This window comes from Mustela nigripes, chromosome 2 (assembly GCF_022355385.1).
Source record: "Mustela nigripes isolate SB6536 chromosome 2, MUSNIG.SB6536, whole genome shotgun sequence".
NCBI lineage: Eukaryota > Metazoa > Chordata > Mammalia > Carnivora > Mustelidae > Mustela > Mustela nigripes.
The window spans coordinates 174,520,337-174,546,319 of NC_081558.1; the positions used below are offsets into that span (position 1 = coordinate 174,520,337).

Here is a 25,983-nt window from a genome sequence, read left to right on the forward strand (position 1 = left end):
ATGAACATTTATACTGTACCCACTCTTTCATGTTTCTATAATCAAATAAATTTTAAAAAGATAACGCCATGAAGACAGATGACTCTACCAGTAGCTCAACACAGTCTGATAATGATTATCATTTGTCCAAAATCCTCTTTACCCAACAAATGAAAGAATTTTAAGGCATATAAATAAGAATGAAATTCACAGAGTAAACATATTAAGAAAAGCCTCTAACCATCAGTAATTGTCACTACCTCTTATTCTATGATTAATGACATAAAAATACAAATATTTAATAAAAGCTAATCACACAAGTCCTAAGAATTATTCCTTGCTTATTTGAAATTCTTTAGCCATACTTTTATCAATGATTGTCCAGTATCGACCTAATTTCAAATGTGGCGAAACTACATGTTAGCATCGTGTAATGTTTTATCCTCAGCTCTTGTTATCCTCTTTATCCTACTGATTATGCTAATATTTCTTTAGTTTATTTTCCAGTGTATAGAAACATTTTAGAAAGCCCCGTCAAAGAATAATTTCTGACTATTCCATTCTAAATCCTTGTTATGGGTGAATAAAAATTTTAATTTAATCTGTATTGGTAAACGTCAATGAAAGATCTTTTAACAATTAAATAGTGGAGGAAAGCTGGTTCATGCTTTATAAAAATTATACTACAGATTCTATGCAAATACTAGTATTTTTAAACAACCAAACATAACCATCATTGGAAACTCAAGTGAGCTTCCACATTCAAGAGCCCAAGGGTTTTATAAATAGATAAAACCTTTAAAAATTCACATGTATTTTTTCATGATCTTTACATGCATATATTTTTTCTTATTTTTCTTATTTATTATTTATCCTTTTTAAAGAACATGAATATAGCAGCAACAAAGAAGTCAGTAAATTCAATATGGCACTACAGAAAACAAACTTATAAACCATCTATCATTAAAAGGAAATATCTGTATTGTGTTACTATTTCTCAAGCCATAATTTTATTTCTATATGTATACATTTATTAGATTAATAAGTCCCACAAAATTATTCACATTAAAGAAACAAATCTTCCATCTTGAAAATTATAGGTATTTTATTATCATAACAATGTGAAAGGTATGGTTCTAAACCCAATTAGCATTGTGTTGTGTTAATATGTCCTGACAGATATTACACAATTACTATTATAACAACTAAAAAGTAATTTGTTATATGGCAGGAAATTGTACTTACTAGTAGCAAAAGATAGGGGCACCTGGATGGCGCAGTCTATTAAGTGTCCAACTCTTAGTTTCCACTCAGGTAGTGATCTCAGGATCCAGGATGGTAACTGTCTCTCCCTCTTCCTTTGCCCTTCCCTGACACACATGTGTGTATGAGTGTGTGTGTGTGTGTGTGTGTGTGTGTGTGTGTGCATGTGCATGCATGCATGTGTTCTCACTCTCTCAAATAAATAAGTCTTTAAAAAATAGTAGCAAAAGATAAATTAAGATCTGACACAGTCAGTATTCAATTACCAAACACATAACATCTGCATAAACTATCCTGTATGTTTTTGAAACATATATGTGTATTCCTCACTTATTTAAATATAACTTCATCTTATCTAGGTACTATTCAATTAGACAATTAAACATGAAAGAAATCATTGTTTTCAAACTATCTTTAAATGACACATTCTCTGTAGGTCATCAAACATGAAAGCTGAGCAAATGTCCATTTTGAATCCCTTTTGCTTTTTGTTCCTGCTATTGATGTTGTTTTACTTTAAAAAATTAGGTGGTTATAGACATTCATAATCACCTGTACATTCTATACACTGTAATGTAAAATAATGGCTTAACCATTTCCTCAATATGGAGGAACATTTGTCATGGTATACAATTTATTATACATTTTCATATACCCTTTCTAGGAGGAAAAATAATAAGAAACTATGTAATAGTTCATAATTTCTTCCACAATCAATTCTGCCAATAATAGCATTTGAAAATGTATTATTTGAAAATAAATGTAAAACAAATTTACCTGTTTAAAATGTCACTTAAATGCATGAGAAATTGAGTGTTTCATTCTTACCGTGACAAGAACCTTCGATTTCTTCATATCCTGTACTGCAGATACACCTTCCAAGGGGAACCAGCCAATCTCCATCAGCTCCACAATATAGTTTAGGAGTATCACGCTCTTCTGCACTCTTCACACAAGAGCCCCTTACTTCAACCAAAGAAGAAGAATCGACCCTTGGGATGGTGTCAGGAAACATAGCCAAGTTTCGAACAGTGAAGGGGCACTTTTTGTAGAATACACGGACTGAGACCAGGGCAATGCATGCCCCAATGTCTTGAAAAGCCAGATAGAATCCTTTCCTTTCTATAGGCCCCACCTCACGAATTTCCGTGTTTAGTTTCAGGATACGATCACCCAAATCCATCTGGGTAAAACTTTCATCAGCAGCAATTGTGTCAATCTTTGTATACTGGCTTGGCTTGAATTTAATTCCATGGGACTCATCTGATTCCACATAATACAGATTAAATGTTTCTTTGCAAGTCCCCAAAACCCATGGGATGCTGTTACAATCCCTCAATGTAAACTTCATTTCCACATAAATTTTCTGAGCTGCATCACGGGAGATCCAGTTTGTACGAAGCCAGTTGTTTTGGTTTGGTTCCATTACATTGCACACCTGGTAGGTATGAATGGGCCTATTGTGTTCATCCATTTCAGTGATAGCATCCCACTGCAAAAAGAAAAAAAATTGAAATGATTATAAAACCACAGTGGGTTCAACAGATATGATTACCTCCAAAATTTTGTTTGAGAAAAGAAACCTAAATAAAAAGGATAGAAATGAAAGTATCCAAAGCAACAGTACAGAAGGATTTTAGCCATGAACCTCTGGTTAAGAGTGTATGTTCTGGACATACCATCTGCCTTGGTGTGAACCTTGCTTTCCTAAATATTAGTTGTATGATCAAGGGCTACTTACTTTTTACCTCTTGTTTCCTTAATTGTAAAATGGAGCTGATAATAGTACATGTTTCATAGGGTTGTTGTAAGGCATAATTTACTTAATATATGTAAAGCAAATAAATAGTTCTTGGTACACTGTATAAAATAAAATAACATCCACTATATGATTAAAGAAATAGACTGATGACACACATACGGTGGTTACCCACCTGCCTCCATATCCAATTTGCCATAAAGTGACTTATATTTAGCAGTATTCAATTAAATATTTGCATGTCTATCTGACATGCCATAGATTTATTCAAGAAATACTTATGAGACACTATTCTGGACACCAGGAATATAGCAGCAAACCAGCCAAACCCTGCTTTTTTGGAGCTTATTTCAAGTTAGGAGACATGATAAAACCTGTAAATGAGTCAGCTTAAAAAAATGCTTGAAAGTACAATGGGGAAAATTAAGTCAAGGAGATGGAGAAGAGGGTTGACATTTTAAATCAGGTGGCCAGAAAATGCCTTACTGAGGTGGTGACGTTCAAGTGATGTCTTGGAGGTGAGAGAGAACCTTGCCAAGAGGAAATAGTAAGTACAAATACCCTTAGTCAGGAGTATAGGAACAGTATGAATGGGCACTGGACACACACTACCTAACAGGACAGAAAAGAGAAAGGAAAAAAATAGAGCCTTTATAAGCTTTTTGAGCACTTTAGCTTTCACTCTGAAGGCATCACTGCATTATCTTCACTTCTACAAGGGTACTTTGAGCATTCTGCCATTTATTTGCATAGAAAAACTGTTTATCCTTTTTTAAAAAATTTAATAAAAATCCCAAGTATCTTGATATAAACTGGCATTGTTGGTATTTACACATCTAAATATTAATTACAAATTACAAATTGAGACTGTTATTGTATTTTATTTGTTTAGTAACAGTGATAATTTTCAATAGATTAAAAAAAAAGTCTGATAATTTTATAACCTTTTTGGGAAAACATGCCAGTCATCATAGTTTCTCATTTCTATTAAAGTATCCTGGAAACAATAAACTGTTTTCTATAGTGATTAAGTACTTTATTTCTTAATATCATACTTCAGTGATTTATAATAAGATTATTTAACACACCCTGTTTGCAGTTTCTTACCTTAATTGGCTATTGAGAGTCACTTAATCAAGACTAGTTGAATTTCAATTAGCAGTTTCCAATAGAATAGCTACTTTCTTCAGTCTATAGGACAGTAACGATGCTAACCACTTTCAGTATCTACTGTACATTTCTACAAAGAAATAATTTATCTTATCATGCAATCTTAAAAACCATCTGCATCTAAAAATTTTGTTTATAAGCTTCTAACTTGAACTTCGTAGTATATTTTCCAAAAGAAACAGTAAGTTCCTTTGGAACTGTGGATATAGTTTTGCAAAACACCCTTGATAAACATGAGTTAGCCAATAATCTCATAAAGATACATGCAATTACCCATCTAAATGTTTTTCATCCTAGTGATCATAGGTCTTATCTGACTCTTACATTTAAGTTTAAGGCAAACCAACACTATCATAGTTTATTTATTTATTTATTTATTTATTTATTTAAAGATTTTATTATTTATTTGACACAGAGAGATCACAAGTAGGCAGAGAGGCAAGCATAGAGAAAGAGAGAGAGAGAGAGGAGGAAGCAGGCTCCCTGCTGAGCAGAGAGCCCGATGCGGGACTCGATCCCAGGACCCTAAGATCATGACCTGAGCGGAAGGCAGCGGCTTAACCCACTGAGCCACCCAGGCGCCCTCATAGTTCATTTTAAAGGCAAACTAACCATTCAGAATATAAGCAGTGAAACAAGATGCAAATAATAGAATCTATAAGCTAATGAAATCAGTACCCAAAATTATAAGGATTTCATCCATTGGAGAAACTCCGAGATACTTAACCAAGGATTATTCTAATTTTGGAAAATTTTCTAATCAGAAGTGATTTTGTTTCTCAGGAAATGCATATAATTATTATGGTCTACTTTGCATTCTCTACTATCCCACATAGAAGTATGGAACTATATTCTCAATAAATTTTATTTGAATAATTATATTTTGACACCTTCACAGTACACCCTTTCATATTAACAAAAAGTATTAACCATGCTCATTACAACCAATTCTCCCAAAATAAGAGATTTAACTAAAATGTCAAAAATTGCCTCTTGTGAAAAAAAATTCTGCTCATTAGTATCTTTATTTAAAAATGTGTGGGTTTGCGGGAAAATGTTTTGATGGAAAGAAAGGTCAGAAAGGTGAATAATATAACATACATTCACTGAATAAAAAGTTATCTGAACCAAGGGATGAAGAAATGACAAAATATACACAGAGAATGAGAAATGTGGTTCTTCTCAAAGACACTCCATAAAGATTCTTAATAAAATGGTGCATCATTTTCTTGGTTAAATTTGTGATACTCAATGGTCAGTAGCATTTCTTCTCCCTTTAATTTTTAAAGAAGAAGTCAGAATTAGATTTGGTTACCAAAATAGATAAAAGAGATCAAATGTTAAAGTTCATCTTATCCCAAAATATGGAAAGAAACTAAAATTAGATTTTTAAAATTGAATCTGACTAATCAAAAAAGAATATCAATTCAATATTGGTATAAGATCTAAAAGACTATGAATTTTACTAAAAATATTAAAATAAGCAGATGCAGAGATAGTATTATATTATAATCATAATATAGCCTTCAGAAATATTGCATATACACAGTTATATTTTCACTTACACAGTTCCATAAACTTTTTGCTATAATTTTCAAGTACTAAAATAAATAAAGCCTCAAATTGTGGCATACTCCATAAGAATGGGAATATGAGGGCTCACAGATCAGATGTCTAAATATGCTAAAATGATAAGACATTCTTTAAATCAGATTGAATTCTAAGCATGTTCTCTTTGTCTATATTGCAAAGATACCTTCATAAAACCATGGAAGGTCAGGTTCAAATTTAAAACACTTGGCCTTTAGGGGCCCCTGGGTGGCTCAGTGGGTTAAAGACTCTGCCTTCAACTCAGGTCATGATCTCAGGTCCTGGGATCAAGCCCTGCATCGAGCATGCTTCCCCCTCTCTCTCTGCCTGCCTCTCTGCCTACTTGTGATCTCTGTCAAATAAATAAAATCTTAAAAACAAAACAAAACAAAAACACTTGGTCTTTGAAAAAAACTAACTTTTGGTACTGCATCAAAATAAAAAGCTTCTGCACAGAAACAACCAACAAAAATAAAAGACAACCTACTGAACAGGAGAAATCATTTGCAAATGACATATCTGATAAAGGGTTAGTATCCAAAATATATTTTAAAAAATATATGCATCTCAACACCAAAAAAACCCCAAATAATCCAAATGAGCAGAAGACTTGACCAGACATAGTCTTGTATGTCTTCCAAAGAAGACATACAAATGACTAACAGACACATGAAAAGATGTTCAACATCACTTGTCATTGGAGAGATACAAATCAGAACCACAATGAAATATCATCTCACACCTGTCAGAATGGCTAAAATGAAAAACACAAAAAACAAGTGTTGATGAGGATGAAGAGAAAGGGGAAGACTTTTGTATTGTTGGTGGGAATGCAAACTGGTGCAGCCACTGTGGAAAACAGTATGGAGGTTCCTCAAAAAATTAAAGAGAACTACTGTACGGTCCAGTAATTTCACTCCTGGGTATTCACCCAAAGAACATGCAAACACTAATTTGAAGATATATATATATATATATACCCCTATGTTTATTGCAACATTATTTACAATAGACTAAAGAAGCAGCCCGTGTCTCTCAATAGCTAAATGGATATAGATATGGTATATATATACAATGCAATATTATTAAGCCTTAAGAAAGAATGAAATCTTTCCATTTGCAACAACATGAGTGGAGTTAGAGAGTATAATGCTAAATGAAACAAGCCAGTCAGAGAAAGACAAATACCGTATGATTCTACTCATATGTGGAATCTAAGAAACAAAACAAATAAAGAAAGAGCAGGGGAAAGGGGAAGAGAGCCAACTTAAAAACAGTCTCTTCACTATAGAGAACAAACTGATGGTTACTAGAAGGGAGGTGAGTAGGGGGATGGGTGAAATAAGTGAAGGAAAGTAAGAGTATTCAATCTGATGAGCACTGAGTAATGTATGGAACTGTGGAATTACTTTATTGAATACCTAAAATTAACGTAATACTATATGTTATCTATACTGGAATTAAAATTTAAAAATTTTACATGTAAGATTTAAAAAATCAAATAGATTACTTGTCCTTTGAGTTTTATGTTAGCATGTGTAGCTCATAAACAGACAGCCCTTAACCTTAGTCCCACTTCTATTTCCTTCCCTGATTCTAACTCTATCCCATGTCATGAAAGGCTTCACATATGCACATATATGAGCATCCCAGCCCTAATGTCAAGCTGTGCCCTTCTCTGCCACAAAAAGCTGCCAATTTTGGCCCTTCCATCAACCTAGGTTGAACATACCAGGGGCACAGTACAACCACTGGAGGATGGAGCCAAATAAGTGATGGAGTTCTTTAAAGAGTTTAGATCCTACACTTTCCTTCTGTGCAACACTGTGGGTCAGACCCCAGAATTTCTTGGTCAGATGGACTCAAGTTTTCTTTTAAGGAGAAGAACGAATACCAATTAATATGTAAGACTAGTCTATATGCACACACTTTTTAGCAACTATAACCCTGCACCTATGTTCAATGGGTAGAAGTTTTTGCCCCTATGTAAAACAAACACATAATTATACTATAACTGTGAAGTACTTAGATGTACATATTCCCCAGCTATTACAGAAACAAAATGAAAATCTGTATCAAACCTGTTATTAATTCTGTTATTAAGTCAGTCAACTCTGTCAGCTGCTTGCTTTTACATAATGGGTACTGAACCCAAAATACTCTGACTCCTTAATTTCATGCTTTTTAAAAATACTTTTATACAGGACTTGAAATACCAACATAAAACAGTTTACTAATACATTATGTATAAAAGAGCTCCGTATTGCCAAAATCAAACCACATATCCTTCTGCAGAGTAGAATATCTTGCAAATTGTATCCGTTCTTCTGGCCTGGATGAGTAGAATGGAGAGTTTCTTCTGTCACATGGTAGTTTTATAAGTCCTTTCTTTGGATCAAGGAGTGGACAGATAAATTACAAAATGATAATTGGAAAAATTTTGTAACTTGGAGTATTCTGCTCAGTGAGAAGTTTTGGTTAAGCAAGAATCAGTTGTACACCAAAGGGTTGGTTCTCTCTTTTCTAAACTTCAAGTGTATCTTGGATTCATGGTCTCCTGAGGGTAACTATTTTGTATACTAAGTTTATACTTGTCAAAGCTTTTTCACAAATGTTAATTGTTTCTCATCAATCTAATAAAGCAAAATAAATATTTTCATTTTTGTATTACTGAAAAGGAACTCAATATTTAGGAATTACTCATTGCCCAATGTTGCATGGACCAAGGGCTGAAACCAGCCCTTTTACTTTTGTTTTCTGCAATTTATGATGTTTTGCTGGCAGACTTACTGGCCTGAGAGAGAGTGCCCCTCCCAAGGCTAGCCAATTAGGGGTAGCAAAGGGGCCTGAGCCTAGTGCATGTCTTTCATATGCAAACCAAACAAATCTGAGTCAATGGCTCCAGCTACTTCCTTATTTAACTCTCTAGTATACCAAAATAATATTTTCCCTGCCCTTAATTATCCCAGAGCTCTGGGATAATTGTTCCTAGATGCCAGGTAACTGGAGACCACCTCTACAATCTAAAACCTGTAGGAGTTATTCCAAATACCTAATCCTAAACTCTACTCTGCCCTACCTTGCCTTTCCCACAGAAAACCCAATAAAGACACTGGCTCAGGCTTTTTCCTCATCCTATCTTCTGCCACTTGATGAAAACCTATCATTTCCCCTGTGGCCCTGTGTGGCATGTGTTTACTCCTTTATTGAATCCTGTGAATATAATAAATTTTGTTTTTCCAAGTCTAGTTCTGGCTTCCTCCAGGGGCCTCACTGGACTTTACCATACCATATCCAACATTAACATTCTTAGAACAAACAGCTTATGGGTCATGAGAGTCTTCCTGACAACCCTTTAGAGGGCAACTGATTTTTGTTTAACCAAAATTTTTCACTGAGCAAGACACTACAAGTGGTGAAGCTTTCTCTATTCATCACATATAATTCATATATCTACTCTTTGATCTAAAAAAAAAAAGAACTCATAAAATTACCATATGACAAGCTCTCTCTCTTCTATTCATCCAGGCCTTAAGAGTAAATACATTTTGCAAGATATTCTACCCTGCAGACGTATGTATTAAAGTAATTAAACAAGGATGCCATTAGACTGAGGTGGCTCTAATGCCTTTGCAGACTACTTAAGCAAACTGAAACCTAAGCTATACTAAATTCCTATAAATGCCCCAAGGTTAAAAAAAAAAAAAAAAAAACTATGAACAACCAATAACAATTGTGAAGCCAACCAGGCTTTCCCAAATAAGGTACCCACTTAAGCTACAGACAATCAAATAATTTTCTTGCTTTGCTTCCCCATCTGCTCTATAAAAGCCTTTTCCCAGCTCTGTTAGCAGAGTGACCCTTAACCACATTTGGTTTGGTTCGGTTCAAACTGATGCTTATTCAAATACACCCTCAGAAAGTTTAATATGCTTCAATTTATCTTTTAATCCACAGCATAATTTGAGTTTTGCTCTAATGAGCTCTTTTCTACAATATTTATCAGTGAGTTGTTTTATAATATTAGTAGTTTGTCTTATATAAAGAATATTAAAAAACAATATAAGATGGAGGAGCTATAATATTCTGAGTTCAGTTCCTATTATGTAAAAGTAAGTAGCTGGCAAAATTGACCAACTTAATTGCTTTTTATTTTTGAGATTTTATGTAATTATTTGAGAGAAAAAGAGAGCATGCACATGAGTGGCAGAAGGGGTAGGGGAAGAAGGAGAAATAGGCTTCCCACTGAGTAGGAAGCCCCACATGGGGTTGGATCCCAGGACCCTGGGGATGGTGACCTGAGCTGAGGGCAGACACTTAACCCACTGAGTCACCTAGGCGCCCAGAATTGACCAATTTAATTTCAACTGCAGAACGAATGACAAGTTTGATTATTTCATAGTGTAATATCTTCAGTTACAAGGATCATGTACATCTAAATATTTTACACTAGAGAATGTTACGTGTGTGCTTGTTTCAAACAGAAGCAGGAACTTTTATACCCTGGAAACACTTAGTACAGGGTTAAAGTTATCAAAAGTTTGTGCATATGACTTACTGCTTTACAGCACCTAAGCATATTTCTTCACTAATGGATCTCTTGGGCAGCCTCATTTAAAATAAATATTTCTTAGAAGTGACAGAAAGTCTAAAGAGCTATGAACAGTACTTAACCCATTTATGCCTGAGGTTCTCTAAAAACCCATCCCTATCCACACAATGTGAATTTTTGTTTCCATAGCAAGCTAAATAAACTGGGCCAAAAAGCTGGATTCCTTTTGGGCATAGAAAATTAGAACAGGGAAATTAATTCTTAAAGCAACTAGCAGTCCTTGTAGAATCAGACTTCTTTCTTTTCTCAGAGAACAAAATAAGGAAATCAAATAGCCTTTCTAGGCAAGAATAGACAATTTGTTGGTAAATTGACCCACGCTTCTAAACTGCAAAGGTAAATCTTTCAAATTTTTAATTTCTTCACTCTGAAAATCTTTGGACTTATCAGGAATATAAATATTTATTTCAAAAATAAAGGTTAAAAATTTAAAATAAAAGCAGATAGTCTGTTTCTCAGCATAGAAAGGGCTCTTGGTAAGGTAATCATAATTTCAAATAGTAGTATAAGTCCTGATTACTTACTCAAAAAGCATGGTTCAAGAAAACTTGTAGAAAAGGAGAGAATTACCCTCATACTAAGATTTTCCCCTCTATATCTCCAGAGAGAAAAAGGAGGGAGGGGGGAGACCATATCCTAGAAATCTTAGGGCTCTAAACAGCTTTAGGGCTGGTCTGCTTTATGTAAAGAAAGAAAGAAAAAAAAAATCAGTAAAAAACAAAGTTCAATATGCTGATTGTAGGGATCTGGGAAGTTAGCACTCTAATAACACTGAAGAGTGAGACGCTATTTTAAAAAAAATACTTTGAATTTCACGTTTACCCTGTACCTTCCAAGTGAATAAGTACTTATTTATATGCATATGAAATTGTTTTTCTCTCTTCTCTTTTCTCCCTACCTTAAAAAAAAATCACATACCTCAATACTACCAGACAGTCTAACATTAAAATGACTAAGTCTTAAATATATTTCTGTTTCCATTTGCAAAAGATCCCAACTATAAGCTAGGAGATAAATATGTGGTGAAAAATATTTTTTTATTTACTTCTTTAAATTGTGGTTTTGATAAATATAGAATGCAAAGATATACAAAGAAAATAGAATATAACAAAAGATCATTTCAAAGATACAGAATCTGAAAGAGCAAAGGCTTTTTTGTTACCGACCATTACATTGGCAGTTGATTAATTAATAAAGCACTGAGATAGCCTATTATTCAGACTTTTTCCAAAGGTAAAAGATAATCTAAAGATAGATTAAAGGAAAATGAAAACAACAAAAAAAATCATGATAATCCTATAATATTCTATGTATATCTTGTTACCAAGTGTTTTTTATTATGTGACTGTAACTAATTAGTCCTTAAGATTGAACTAAATTTAAATGAGAAGTGAAGACAGGGGAAGAAAAGCTTCAGCATTGTTCTAAGAATGATAAAAATAGAAGATCTGAGAATGAAGACCAGCCTTCGTTTGGCAAAATGGTACATATCTGATTTGTTCCAAACACTCTACCTTTTACCATGTACAATCCAAATAAACTAAAGCTGTTGAATGCACTTAGCATCTCTTTACGTAATGTTGTAGTGGCTTAACTTTTAAATCATAAACATCTAATATTCTCAATCAAAGAAGAGCTTGTTAAAGGGGCCTTCTTATTCTAATGTGGTATTTTCCTCAGAAACACTTAAATATTCACTTTGAGTCAATATACTGACATAAACTTAGAAAATTAGTGTCCTGAATTCTGCTGCTAGGCATGTAGTTAATAACATAAATCTGTTTTTGCAGCAGAAAAATGAAGGCTCTGCATTTAAATGATAACTACTTTCAGAGAATAAAACAAGAAACAAAATGTATCATGTGCAGATACATTTCTATATCACTTTGGGCAAACATAAAACTTTTTTATTAGTACTACAAAGATACTTAATAAAAAAGAAAAGAATGAATCAATGGCATGTTTAGAAGACAACTGTCGAGACTAAGTAAGTTTTATCAATAAATTTATTATTTTTGGTGCATTTGTCCTATTAACAGGACCAAAATATTATAGGAAAAAAGATAATTTCCATTAAGAAGAAATGATTCTTCCCATAAAAATTAGCATATGAAGATTAAAAATTCCTTTTTTTAAAAGATTTTATTTATTTGACAGAGAGATAAATAAATAAATAAAATCTAATAAATAAATAAATAAATAATAAATAAAATAGATTTTATTTATTTGACATAAGTAGGCAGAGAGGCAGAGAGAGGGGGGGGGAAGCAGGCTCCCTGCTGAGCAGAGTCCAACATGGGGCTTGATCTCAGGACCCTGGGATCATGAACTGAGCTGAAGGCAGAGGCTTTAACCCACTGAGCCACTCAGGTGTCCCGAAGATTAAAAATTCTTAGAGTCTATCTCCTGCATGTCTGAAAGCTTAATTGCTTATAAAAATTTGAGATTTTTCCCTTGAACAATGAAGAAGCTGTAAATATCATCTTTAAATAAGGATTTCTGCAATAAAGATATGGTAAATATTCATCCTAATTAATCTGTCTTTATATTCAACAATATATGAATACCTTGCTAGTTTCCAGAGGACTTTGCAAATACAGAAAACATAAAAATCCTGGTTTTATATATGAGGACACAGGCTTAAAGGAGGGAGTTGACTTCTTTAGTTTACAAAGAAAGGAAGAGTCAATACCACAAGTATCTGAAAAGACCTATTGGTCCCTATGGAGTCTTTGAACTAAAATAAATTTAGATAGCTTATAATTTTTGTGAGGGCAGGCACTTTGTTTTGTTCATTACTCTATCCTACTACCAGGGAGATACAACTCCAGGATTAGAGTAGGGTCTATGTATTTGCTGAATGTACACACGAATAAAAGAAGGCTTGAATACTAAACCAATTCTGAATGCTTCTACTAATGGGAGACCCATTACTTCTTAAATCAGGATTCTAAATGTCACACATTGTTGAGAGAGATATACACTTTGGGCAATCTCCTAAATTAATCATCTTATTTTAGAGCTTTCATTGATGACTTGGCTGAACATAAAAATATCAGGTGACTTAACTGAAGCCTACAAACATCAGATGAGTCAGCCAGCATTATGCTAGTAAACAAGAGTTTATGTTAGGATGAAGACTCAAGTTTAGAATGGAGATGTGCTCTGTCTCTATGTGTGTGTATATGTTTTCAAGAGAGAAGGAGGAAAAGGAAAGGAAAATGGTATCAGGAATATGTGTTTACACCAGTTTACAGAGAGTAAACGGAGCAGCTGAAACAATACCCAGGCTACTTGGGAGGTATCCTTCAATGGAGAATGACTTTCATATAATAGGGATAATTCACTGATCTAGTCGTCTATCACTGATCTAATTACTAATAAATTCTATAGCCCTGATTCTGATTTTCTACTTTCACTAAAGATACAATATTTAAGTATATTAAATTAGGAATTGTTAAGTCTTATAAACAAAAAGTATGAAATAAATGAATATTCAAACTGTGCATGTTAATGTAAGTTAATGTAAATCTCTAAGAGATTTCTTCTTCATTAAAGAAGAAGATGATTAGTGAAAGAGAAAGTATTTAAGCATATCAAATGTTGCTGAAAAGTTCAGTATAATAAAGATATCACAATATCTACCAGATTTGTTAACAGAGAAGTTATGGCAGCTATGACAAGAAAGGTTTGGTCCAGTGCCAGTTGGGCAGAAATCTGGAGAAGAGTGCTTTCTTATTATAGACATGCAACATGTAAAATAAACTTGTAGATTATTCCAAAGTAAGAAGATGATTCTGTACATATCTTCTTAGTATGTTCTGATCCATATTTTGTTTAACACTTTACAAAAATATCAATTTTCACTTGTTTTTTCAAATATATTAGACCTCCACAATTCAATCAAAACTATAACTCTACCCAAGACTACATTTCCATGGGAATGGTTCCTGATAGGTCAAAACTTGACATCAAAGTCCTACCTGTAAAACTATGCCTAAAGATCATTGGCCACTCCAGTGGCTCCAAACATACTTGTCTGCATTAATTAACTGATATAAAGATATGAATTACATGTGCCATAAATGTATGTCTGACTTGAATAAAACTATAATAAGTTAAACTCACTGACTTTTCATATTTATACTCAATGATTCTTAAAGCATAAAAGGGTGTAAATAGTGGGAAAAGTATAAAAGCATAGGCATGATTCTTTTCAAATAACTCTGTGGGACTGATTTCTAGTTATTAAAAGATTATTTTAGAATAACAAGTTAGTAGTAATTAGAAGGAAAGTTTTATACTGCTGAGCCAAATTGGGAATTTTCCCCTCTACCTTAATCTCTCAAATTATTAATGACCTACAGTATAGTTTAGATGTATTACAGTCTTTCTGTAAAACTATTTAAAAGAACTGCATGCCTTTATATAGCATTTGACACAACCATTACTGTGCAATAAGCCAGACAGTGTAATAAACTTACCCTGTTATTTCAAACAACCTTTAGAAAAAGTTCCATTAATCTTTTCTTAGGAAAAAGAAAAAAGCAAAATAATATTTGAAGCTAACTAAATAACAATGCTTAACAACCGTTCACCCTGCAAACTTCAAGGAAAAAAACTATCCCTGAATATTACATATTATATTCTACAGAATAGTAAACTAAAATTGCTGTTAGCATAGTAATAAAACTTATGATGCATCACACAGAATTTTAAGGTCATGTTGGGAACATAAATCTTTCAGCTCTGAAATATATTATATGGACCCAATGAACTTAGGCATTTCTGTATTAAGGGCTTTATAAAAGACAAAAATGATTGGATAGTAATTATCATGTATACTTCTGATTGATCCAATATTTTTAAGAAATAGAAGAACATGAGGTATTCTCAGTAACTATTTATGAAATATTTTATGTGGATACACACTTGAAATACACAAAAATATTTACATGTCTCTGTGTGTTTGCTTACATCACATTTTTTTCTATGCAAATACATAATTCATAAGCCCAGTAAGCAAAACATTGCATAATTCCTAAGTAGATAAAAATCAAAAGGACATAAATTAAGCTAGGTACTACATATAGTTAAATAGATATGATTCCCATAGTTAAAAACTTACATCATGTCTAACATTTACTTACAAGATCTAACACAACTAAAAATAGGCAGTATTTAGACACAGAAATATAGTAAAGTAGAAGACAGAAGAAATTACAGATGAAAGAGTCATAAGGGGGAGTGAAAAGAAAAAAATTGTAAACCAGCATATAAATGGAAAGTACAGAAGACAAAATATACATATCAGTAATTGCTAAATATCTACTTTAAAAAAATAAAGCCTCACAAATTTTACAGTAAACAAAATCTAACTGCAACCCACAGTACCTCTTTCAAGTTTTCTTCACGCACATTAATTTATTTCACTATTTAGAGTGTTCAGCCCTACTCTGTCACCTGTTCTCAAATTTAAATACAAAAATATATAAAAGTGCTTGGCAAAAAAAAAAAAAAATCTTCTAATAACTAAAAACAAACACCCACATGAAATAGCAACTGTGACACAACTGCTTGTTGCTAATAAGAATAACCATACAAAATAACACCAAAAATTTAGGAGCAAAAGGACTTCATAGAAAAAATATTGGCGGGGTGCCTGGGTTGCTCAGTGGGTTAAGCCTCTGCCTTCAGCTCTGGTCATGATCTCAGGGTCCTAGGATCCAGTGGGCATTAGGTTCTCTGCTCAGTAGGGAGCCTGCTTTCCCATCTCTCTCTGCCTGCTGCTCTGCCTACTTGTGATCTCTGTCTGTCAAATAAATAAATAAAATCTTAAAAAAAAATTGGCATGACAGGTACCAATCATGAAAAATTTGATAATATATTTAAGAATTCTAAGAAGGTATTTAAGCCATGGATCTAGCAACTCACTTCTAGAATTTTATCAGAGTAATGTTTAAAAAATAACTGTGGAGTGGTGAAATGAAAGAATGCCATTTAGTCATTAAAATTCATGTTGCAAAGAACATTTAATGGCTTAGAAAAATATCCATGATATGTTAAGTGGAAAAACTGAATTAAAAAGAAAGTTAACTAGGCTGGAAGATGATGGCAGAGCACAAGGTCTGTCGACTAACCCTGACCCATGAATATAACTAGATAAATATCAAATCTTTCTAAGAAACTAGAAATTGACCTCAAGATTGACAGAACAAATTCCACAACTAAAGGCAGAGAAGAGGGCATATCAGAGAAAGTAATAAGTGTGGAGGCAGTTTGGGAGAGAAAGCCTCTGTGGTGGAGAGGGAACTGTTGTATCAGAGAAGGGAAAGAAACACACAGGCAAGCACAGGGAAAATGAATCTCCATAACAACTAGCTTGCAAAATGGGAAGGACCCAATTTTGTCACCTCTGGCAACCAGTAGGGCTTAAAGCCTAGAGTTTTAAAGGTCAGTGAGTTGGCTGAGATTCAGCCCCCTGAGCATTGTGCTACTCTTGCAGAGAAGACACACAAACAATCCATGAACACAGAGCATGGAAACAGCTATCTGAAGAGCTCCTGGGCCTAAGATGGGGGAGGTTATTCACCCTTTTCAGACAGCATCCCAGAAGGATAGGGTTCACTGAGATACCCCTCTAGGAACAAAGAAACTGGTTTCTACCATTTGCCTCCTTGACTCCACTACATAAGCAAAGAGCCACCTGCTGGAACCAGCACAGCAATGACACTTCCTATATAATTTGCGTACACCAAACAACCTCCACCCCCCCACCCCCACACACACCCCTGCCAACCCTGCACTCTGGGAGAACTGTCCCTCCCAGTCATGCTTACCACAGTCCCAGCATGGCAAATGTCTTTCCCCAGAAGACCTGCCCAAACTCCTGCTCACACTTTGTCTTCTCCACTGGGGAATATTGCAGTGCCTCCCTTCCAGTGGTGATGCTGATAAGTCTTATTTCACAGACCAGAGCACACCTAGTTAAAACATGCCACATTCAGATGCACCCAAGTGCCTCAGTTGGTTAAGTCTCTGACTCTTGGTTTTGGCTCAATTCATGATCTCATGGTCATGGGATTGAGCCCAACATCAGGCTCACGCTCAGCACTGAGTCCACCTGAATTCTCCCTCCTTCTCCCTCTGCCGTCTCACTCATGCTCAATCTCTCTCTCTCTCTCAAATAAATAAATAAATCTTTAAAAACAAAAACATGTCACCTTCAGCCAGGGACCAGCACTCCACATAACAGGCAAAGACAGCCTCTGCAAAGGACGGCTTGAAGGATAAAGCATCTAGGACAAAACAGCAGTGCACAAGCTGTACACACTGGAGACACACCTAGAAGTGGCAGGCCCTAGGGAACAGGGGAAACTACACAGCAGAGCACTATAGGCCTTCTTCATAAGGCCATAACCTCAAGAACAGGAGATGTAGCTGAATTTCCTAGCGCACAGAAATAGGCAGAGTGACTCTGAAAAAATGAGAAGGCAGAGAAATTTACCCCAAATGAATGAAAAGGACAAGGTCAGAGATCTAAGTGAAGCAGCTATAAGTAACATGCCTGATGGAGTATTAAAGCAATGAACATAAGGCACTCTCTGGACTTGCGAAAACAAGAGACTGCATCAGTGAGACCCTTAACAGAGAAAAAGGAATAACACAGCATAGATAAAGGGCTTAATAAATGAAATGAAAAACATGCTTGATGTGATGAACAACAGTCTAGAAGAACCAGAGGAATGAATTAGTGACCTAGAGGACAGAGTAATGGAAAGGAATCAAACTGAACAAAAAAGAGAAAAAAAGAATTATGCAAAAGGAGAACAGACTTAGGAAACTCAGTGATTCCACAAATCTAATAACATTCATATTATAGGGTTCCCAAAAGAGGAGGAGAAAAGGAAGCAGAAAATTTATTTGAAGAAGGCTAAAAACTTCCCTAATCTTGGAAAGGAAACAGATATCCTGATCTAGGAGGCACAGATAACTCTCATCAAAATCAACAAAAGCAGATTTACACCAAGACATACTGTTATAATGAAATTGGTACAATACAGTGCTAAAAATTTTTAAAAGCACCAAGACAAAAGAAGACAATAACTTTCAAGAGAAAACTCATGAGACTAGCAGAAGATTTTTCAGCAGAAACTTTCCAAGCCAGAAGGGAGTGGTATGATATATTCAAAGTGCTGTATGGGAAAAATATGCAGCCAACAATATTCTATCCAGCAAAACTATCATTCAGATTAGAAGGAAAAACAGTTTTCCAAACAAAAATTGAGTTCATGACCACTAAACATGCCCTACAACAAACATTAAAAGGGACTCTTTAAGTGGAGAGGAGAGACCAAAAGTAACAAGATAAAGGTAGGAAACACAAAGGGAGTAAAAATGAGTATTCCTGTAAAAAATTAGTAAAGGAATTCCACAAAATAAAAGGATATAAAATATAACTATACATACCTAAAATGTAGAGAGGAGATAAGTAAAGAACAGGTTCAAACTTAAATGACCATCAACTTAATACAGACTGCTATATGTAGAACAGGTTATATACAAACCTAATGGTAACTATACATCCAAAACCACTAATAAATATGCAAAGAATAAAGAGAAAGAAATTCAAATATATAACTAAAGAAAATCAGCAACCTATGAAAGAAAGACAACAAGAGATCAGAGAAAATCTTCAGGAATGACCACTAAACAAGTAATAAAATGGCAATAAATACATATCTACCAATAATTACTTTGAATGTATATGGACCAAATGCTCCAAACAAAAGACACAGGGTTATATAATGGGTTAAAAAACATGACCCATCTATATGCTGCATGTAGGAGAGTCATTTTAGACCTAAAGACACTTATAGACTGAAAGTGAAAAGATGGAGAAAGACTTATCATGCAAGTGTCTGTTAAAAGAAAGCCAAGTAGCAATATTTATATCACTAAAAAGAGAATTTAAGGGGCGCCTGTGGGCTAAGCCTCTGCCTTTGGCTCAGGTCATGATTTCAGGGACCTGGGATCAAGCCCCACATCAGGCTCTCTGCTCAGCTGGGAGCCTGCTTTCCCCTCTCTCTCTCTGCCTGCCACTCTGCCTACTTGTGATCTCTCATTCTATCAAATAAATAAATAACATTTTAAAAAAATAGAATTTAAAACAAAGACTATAATAAGAGATAAAGATGGACACTTATCTTTAGCCCTAACCATAACCCAGACAAAGACACCACTCATAAATAAACAAATAAATAAATCAAAACTTAAAATTAGCAGAAGGAAGAGGAAGAATAAAGATTAGAACAGAGATAAATGATATAGGAACTATTTTCAACATTTTGAGGAACCTCCATGCTGTTTTCCAGAGTGGCTGCACCAGCTTGCATTCCCACCAACAGTGGAGGAGGGTTCCCCTTTCTCCGCATCCTCGCCAGCATCTGTCATTTCCTGACTTGTTGATTTTAGACATTCTGACTGGTGTGAGGTGATATCTCATTGTGGTTTTGATTTGTATTTCCCTGATGCCGAGTGATATGGAGCACTTTTTCATGTGTCTGTTGGCCATCTGGATGTCTTCTTTGCAGAAATGTCTGTTCATGTCCTCTGCCCACCATAAGTGACTCTCGATCTCACAAAACAAATTGAGGGTTGCTGGGGGGAGGGGGTTTGGGAGAAGGGGGTGGGATTATGGACATTGGGGAGGGTATGTGCTTTGGTGAGTGCTGTGAAGTGTGTAAACCTGGTGAATCACAGACCTGTACCCCTGGGGATAAAAATATATGTTTATAAAAAATAAAAAAATTTTAAAAAAATGATATAGGAACTAAAAAAAGAAAGAAAGAGTCCAATAGAACAGATCAATAAAAACCAGGAGATGGTTCTTTGAAAAAAATCCATAAAATTGATAATCTCTGGCCATAACTTATAAAGAAAAAAGAGAGAGAGAGAGAGAGAGAGAGGTGAAATAACAAACAACACCACAAAAATAAAATCATAAACAAATATTACAAAACACTATGCCAACAAACTGGACAACCTAGAAGAAACTGATAAATCCCTAGAAGCATATACACTACCAAAACTGAAACAGGATGAAACAGAAAATTTGAATGAGTCAATAACTAACAAGGAGATTGAATCAGTTATCAAAAAACTCCCAAAAATAAAAGTCCAAGACCAGATGGCTTCTGGGATTCACTTAAAAAGAGTTAATATGTATTCTTCTCAAGTCCAAAAAATAGAAAAAGGAAGGAAAATTGGTAAATTCATTCAATGAAATCACCATTACCCTGATGTGAAGAAAGAGGAACCCTCTTGCACTATTGGTGGAAATGAAAACTAATGCAGCCACTCTGAAAAACAGTATGAGGTTCCTCCAGAAGTTAAAAAATAGAACTATCCTATGATCCAGTAATCACACTACTGAGTATTTACCCAAAGAATATGAAATATCAATTCAAAGAGATATATGCACCCCTGTTTATAGCAGCATTATATACAATTAGCCAGATTATAGAAGCAGCCCAAATGTCCTTCGATTGATGAATGGATAAAAATATGTGATATTTACTAAATAATATACAATGAAATATTATTCAGCCATAAAAAGGAATGAAAATCTTGGCATTTGCTACAACACAGATGAGGCTAGAAAGTCTAATCCTAAGTGAAATAAGTCAGTCAGAGATATGGTTTCACTCATGTGGAACTTAAGAAACAAAACAAATGAGCAAATTGAAAAAAGAAAGAGATAAATCAAGAAACAGACTTAATTATGGAGAACAAACTGATGGTTACAAGAGGGGGAGTAGGGGAGGTTAAATAGATGGTAATTATGGAGTGCACTAGTAATTGCAGGTGATATATGGAATTGTTCAATCACTATATGTACATCTGAAACTAATATAACACTGTATGTTAACAGGAATTAAAATAAAAACTTAAAAGAAACATGCTAATAAAAGTAAAATAAAAAATGAGTTAACTATAGATTCTATTTTTAAAATATATATGCATATTTACATAAGTTATATATAATTTATTATATATTATATAACCTAGGTTTCATAAAAATATTATATAATAATAATGTGTATATTTACATATATATCCACATATTCACAGAGAAAGTACAAATACCGACACAAAGCTGGCAAAAGATCTCTTAAAAAACTGGAATAACAGTGCAGGGGTTATTTCTCAAAGAAAGAATTATCAGCTGATTTTACTTCCTTTTTCATGACATTAATTTTTAAATTTTCCATAACTTTATGCTTACATATAGAATGGAATCTATATTCCATGTGTCAATACCAAATTATTATTAAAAATAGTTTCCAAGCCTAGTTCCAAAAGTCTTCCTATTTAATTCTAGTTAACTCATATATTTCTGATAATAAAAATATAACAATTTTATTTACTAAAAAACATCAACAAATTACTCTCCTAAAAAAAAGTAACAGCAATGGCAACAAAAAAAATATGGCTTAAACTTGAGAGCAGAAATGTAAATGTCTCAAATTCCTACTCTAATGGACTTAAATATATTCAACCAAATTTGAAGAACAGTCCATTCTTATCTGAGACATTATTAAGTATTGTCTCTCAGCTTCAGAGGTAACTTTCTGTACTTTGCTTTGTGGTGCTGAACCCCTGGAATCACATTTTTCTTTGCCAGGTGGCTCCCTGTGAAGCTCTCAAAAGAAGTTCTGAATAAATAAATAGAAAGCATCTAATATTCTTGGATGGGACACTACAATCTGTGATAGTCATGGAATGATTCAATAGGGTAAAGATATCCATTTTCCTCACTTTTATCTGTAATTAAACTGAGTTCTAATATAAAGACTATCTCATTATCTTTTGGAAACTCAGTAACATTCTGAAGTGTATAGGAAAGGATAACATTTCAAGAATAATTAAGTTATTTTTAAAAAAAGGTCTTTCACTGGTATGACCTGCCCTATTGATATTAAAATACACTCTAATTCCAGTCATAAAATTTTGTATATTAGCACATCAACAGGCAAATGGGTCATGAAACAATATAAAGTTCAAAGATCATGTTCATATGGTAAGTAAATATCAAACGATGGGTGTATACACAATCAGTGCAATTGATGGGCTGTTCAGTAGAAAAATCACTCAATATATGAAGAAAAATAAAATTGGATTTCTGTATAATCCCGCATAAAAATGTTGATCCCCAAAGGCAACTGATCTAAATATAAAAGGTAAAACTTCAAAGTTAATATACAGTGTAAACAAATATCTTTGTGTTAGGGAAAGACTTCTTAAACAATAACCTAAATTACAAAATGTAAAGTGAAAAACTGGTGAATTTGATATATAAAAAAAAGGACTTTTACTGAACAAAGGACACCATGGTCATTATTGGCAGGTGAAAGAGTTGGATACTTTTTTGGCAGTGATAATACTTAGAATATCCAGACTACATAAAAAATTCTTGCAAATCAATAATAGAAATCCAGCATTCCCAATTAAAAAAAATAACTGAGGACATAGAATAATGTCAAGTATAGGAAAAGATTCACAAACTCATTAAAGCTTAAACTGAAACAGCAGTGAAATAACATTTTAGATTCATTAAGATAGACAAAAATGAAAAAGCATTATCTTGTTGAGTACTGTCAGGAGGCAGGCAAGGAAGAAACTTCATACATTGTTGGTGAGGAAATAGATTCTTGCAGCTACTACAAAGGACAATCTTCTGACACTTTACGTATGTATATACCCTAATACATATAAATTCATACACACATTCACAAATACATAAATTGCACTGAAATATTCAGGTCTATAACTGGAAATATAGATGTATGTTCATCATAGTGTGATTTATGGTCATTGGAATTTAGAGGTAATCACTGGAGATAAGTAAAATGTAGTGGAAGCAAACACTGACATAGTACATTCACAGCAGTTCGTATTGAAAAGAGTAAATGTACACTGAGCAAAAAAGACAGATCTTAAAACATAGGGCTGATAAAAAATAGAATCAAAATGAGATCTGCAATCTATACAAAAATAATATATTCATGTGATAAATTACATGTCTAAGAATGTACACTAATTAAAGGTTTTCAACTCAAATACAACAGAGTAGTTGTCTATGGTAAAAGAATAAGAATATGAATGGGAAGGAGGATTAAATAAATAAAAAAAGAGAGGACTTACATAGAATAATGATGATAATATGAGATTTAACTAAGTAGGTAAAATGTAGAGGAAATCATAATTTGGTTCTTCTAAGAGACTCTTCTCTTCCAGGAGGTAAAAAGATTTAACTAGATCTCATTTCTATTTTTTCAAAATTTTATTTCAATTCAATTAGCCAACATATAAGTACATCATTAGTTTCAGATGTAGTGCTCCATAATTCATCATCTGTGTATAACCACCCAAAGCTCATCACATCACATGCCCTCCTTAAAGCCTATCACCCAAATGCCCCAAACCCCCACCCAATTCCCCTTCCACAACCCCTCAGTTTGCTTCCCAAAATCAAGAGTCTCTCATTTCTTATATAAGAATAAACCGTGGGATGCCTGCGTGGCTCAGTTGGTTAAGCAGCTGCCTTCAGCTCGGGTCATGATCCCAGCGTCCTGGGATCGAGTCCCACATCGGGCTCCTTGCTCCGCAAGGAGCCTGCTTCTCCCTCTGACTCTGCCTGCCACTCTGTCTGCCTGTGCTTGCGCTCTCTCTCTCTCTCTCTCTGACAAATAAATAAATAAAATCTTTAAAAGCTGTAAAGAGCTATGCAAATTTAAGTTATTAATTCCCCCAAAGACACATTATCTGAAGGTGTCACCTCTCCCTATCCACTTCACCCACATTTGGCAGCAGCACTTTTAAAGAAAGAATAAATTAAAAAAAAAAAAAAAAAAAGAATAAACCGTGTGAAAAGCTAGGAGATCTGGGAGAGAAACATGGGAAAAAGCCACGTGAAAAGAATGATTCTTTCCAGTTTTGGCAAATTGGGCAACAGGGTTACAATTCGTTGGAAATATGACAGTATTCTCTTACCCGCAGCTAGAGGCTTATATATACTAATTTCCACAGATGTTGTTTTTCACTTTACATAAACCTGGGTAGGCCAGATCACTGTTTAAAATACACTATATCCCCCTGCTATTTGATGTTTTTGCACATCTCTTCACTTTTGTTTAACAGGGAGGAAACACCGGAAATCTGTTATGTGACAGACCATGAGTTTTCTGGACATGAACTTCAATCGTCACCGTTGTAGACACAGAAATGCCCAAACACGCCCGGTGATCTGCTGCACTCTACAGAATTCTTTTCATTGAATTTGTTGCAATAACCTGTGAACAACAGTAGGATATTCCTCCAAAAGAAAAAGAAAGCCGACCTAGAGTAGACTCAGTAACAAAATCTTCTACCTTAGCTGTAGGAAGAGTTTGTGAGAAAAAGTTTCAGAAATAACTGAAGAGGCCAAGGATTTGCAGGACTTTTTATGAGTGGGTGGAGACCTGAATTAGCCTACTTTGACTCTGCCTATTGGTTTTCTCTGTGGAGATGACAAATCAATGCAACATTATAGCTTAGTGATTAAGGTACACAAACTACAGAGAGTAGTTTTCACTCTCTGTTTCTAAGTGGGTTTCAGTCAGAATATTCCAAAAAGTGCTCCTCAGTGTTTTCTTCTTTTTCATTTGTTTTGTCTTATGCATATAATTTCTGTCCCTTGTCTTTGGCAGAAAGTGCAACAGACTACGGAACACAGTTATTGACTATGTTGGCTCTCTCCACATGAAGATGATTCTGCTGGAATTAGGCCAATTTGCTTTACCTAAAATAAGATATTTAAATTTTAAAGTGAGGGTAACATATTTAAATAAAAGGGAAAAAAAAAAAAAAAATATATATATATATATATATATATATATATATATATATATATATATATAAAAGTTAAGGTAAAATTTTCTGTGACTATTCACAATGGAATACAGAAAAGTAACCTTGGAAATACTTCCATTCTAAGCTCCTAATTTTTTTTAGGAATGGCATCTCATTTTATCTAGAAATATAATGCTGAAATACACTAAGAATGTTATTCTATCTAGTGAAGACTTCTAAATATTACTTAAGTATTAGAGATGAGTGTAAGTCCTGATCATAACTGAAAATAGGAAGAATATCATCATGTCACATTCCTCTTCCATTGCACGACGTGATTAAATCTGTTCCCCAATCTACATGCAACTTTTTTCATTCAAGAGATAATAAGACTAAATACTTCTTTAAAAGGCATTTGATGCTATTTGGGTCTGACCTTAACTTTATTTCTATTTAACTATTTTCCTATTATTTTCTTCTTTTTTTTATAAACATATATTTTTATCCCCAGGGGTACAGGTCTGTGAATCACCAGGTTTACACACTTCACAGCACTCACAAAAGCACATACCCTCCCCAATGTCCATAATCCCACCCCCTTCTCCCAAACCCCCTCCCCCCAGCAACGCTCAGTTTGTTTTGTGAGATCAAGAGTCACTTATACTTTGTCTCCCTCCCAATCCCATCTTGTTTCATTGATTCTTCTCGTACCCACTTA

The 25,983-nt window shown here is 34.1% G+C and overlaps 1 protein-coding gene across 2 annotated transcripts in view; it reads right to left on the reverse strand.

Annotated features, from left to right (window-relative positions):
• EPHA6 (EPH receptor A6) overlaps positions 1-25,983 on the reverse strand; it is an 876,957-nt gene that overhangs the window by 686,145 nt on the left and 164,829 nt on the right. For both annotated transcript variants that reach the window (XM_059392124.1, XM_059392125.1), the window contains one exon: positions 2,071-2,734. In XM_059392124.1, the coding sequence (XP_059248107.1) occupies positions 2,071-2,734 (664 nt within the window). The remainder of the gene's footprint in view (positions 1-2,070; positions 2,735-25,983) is intronic.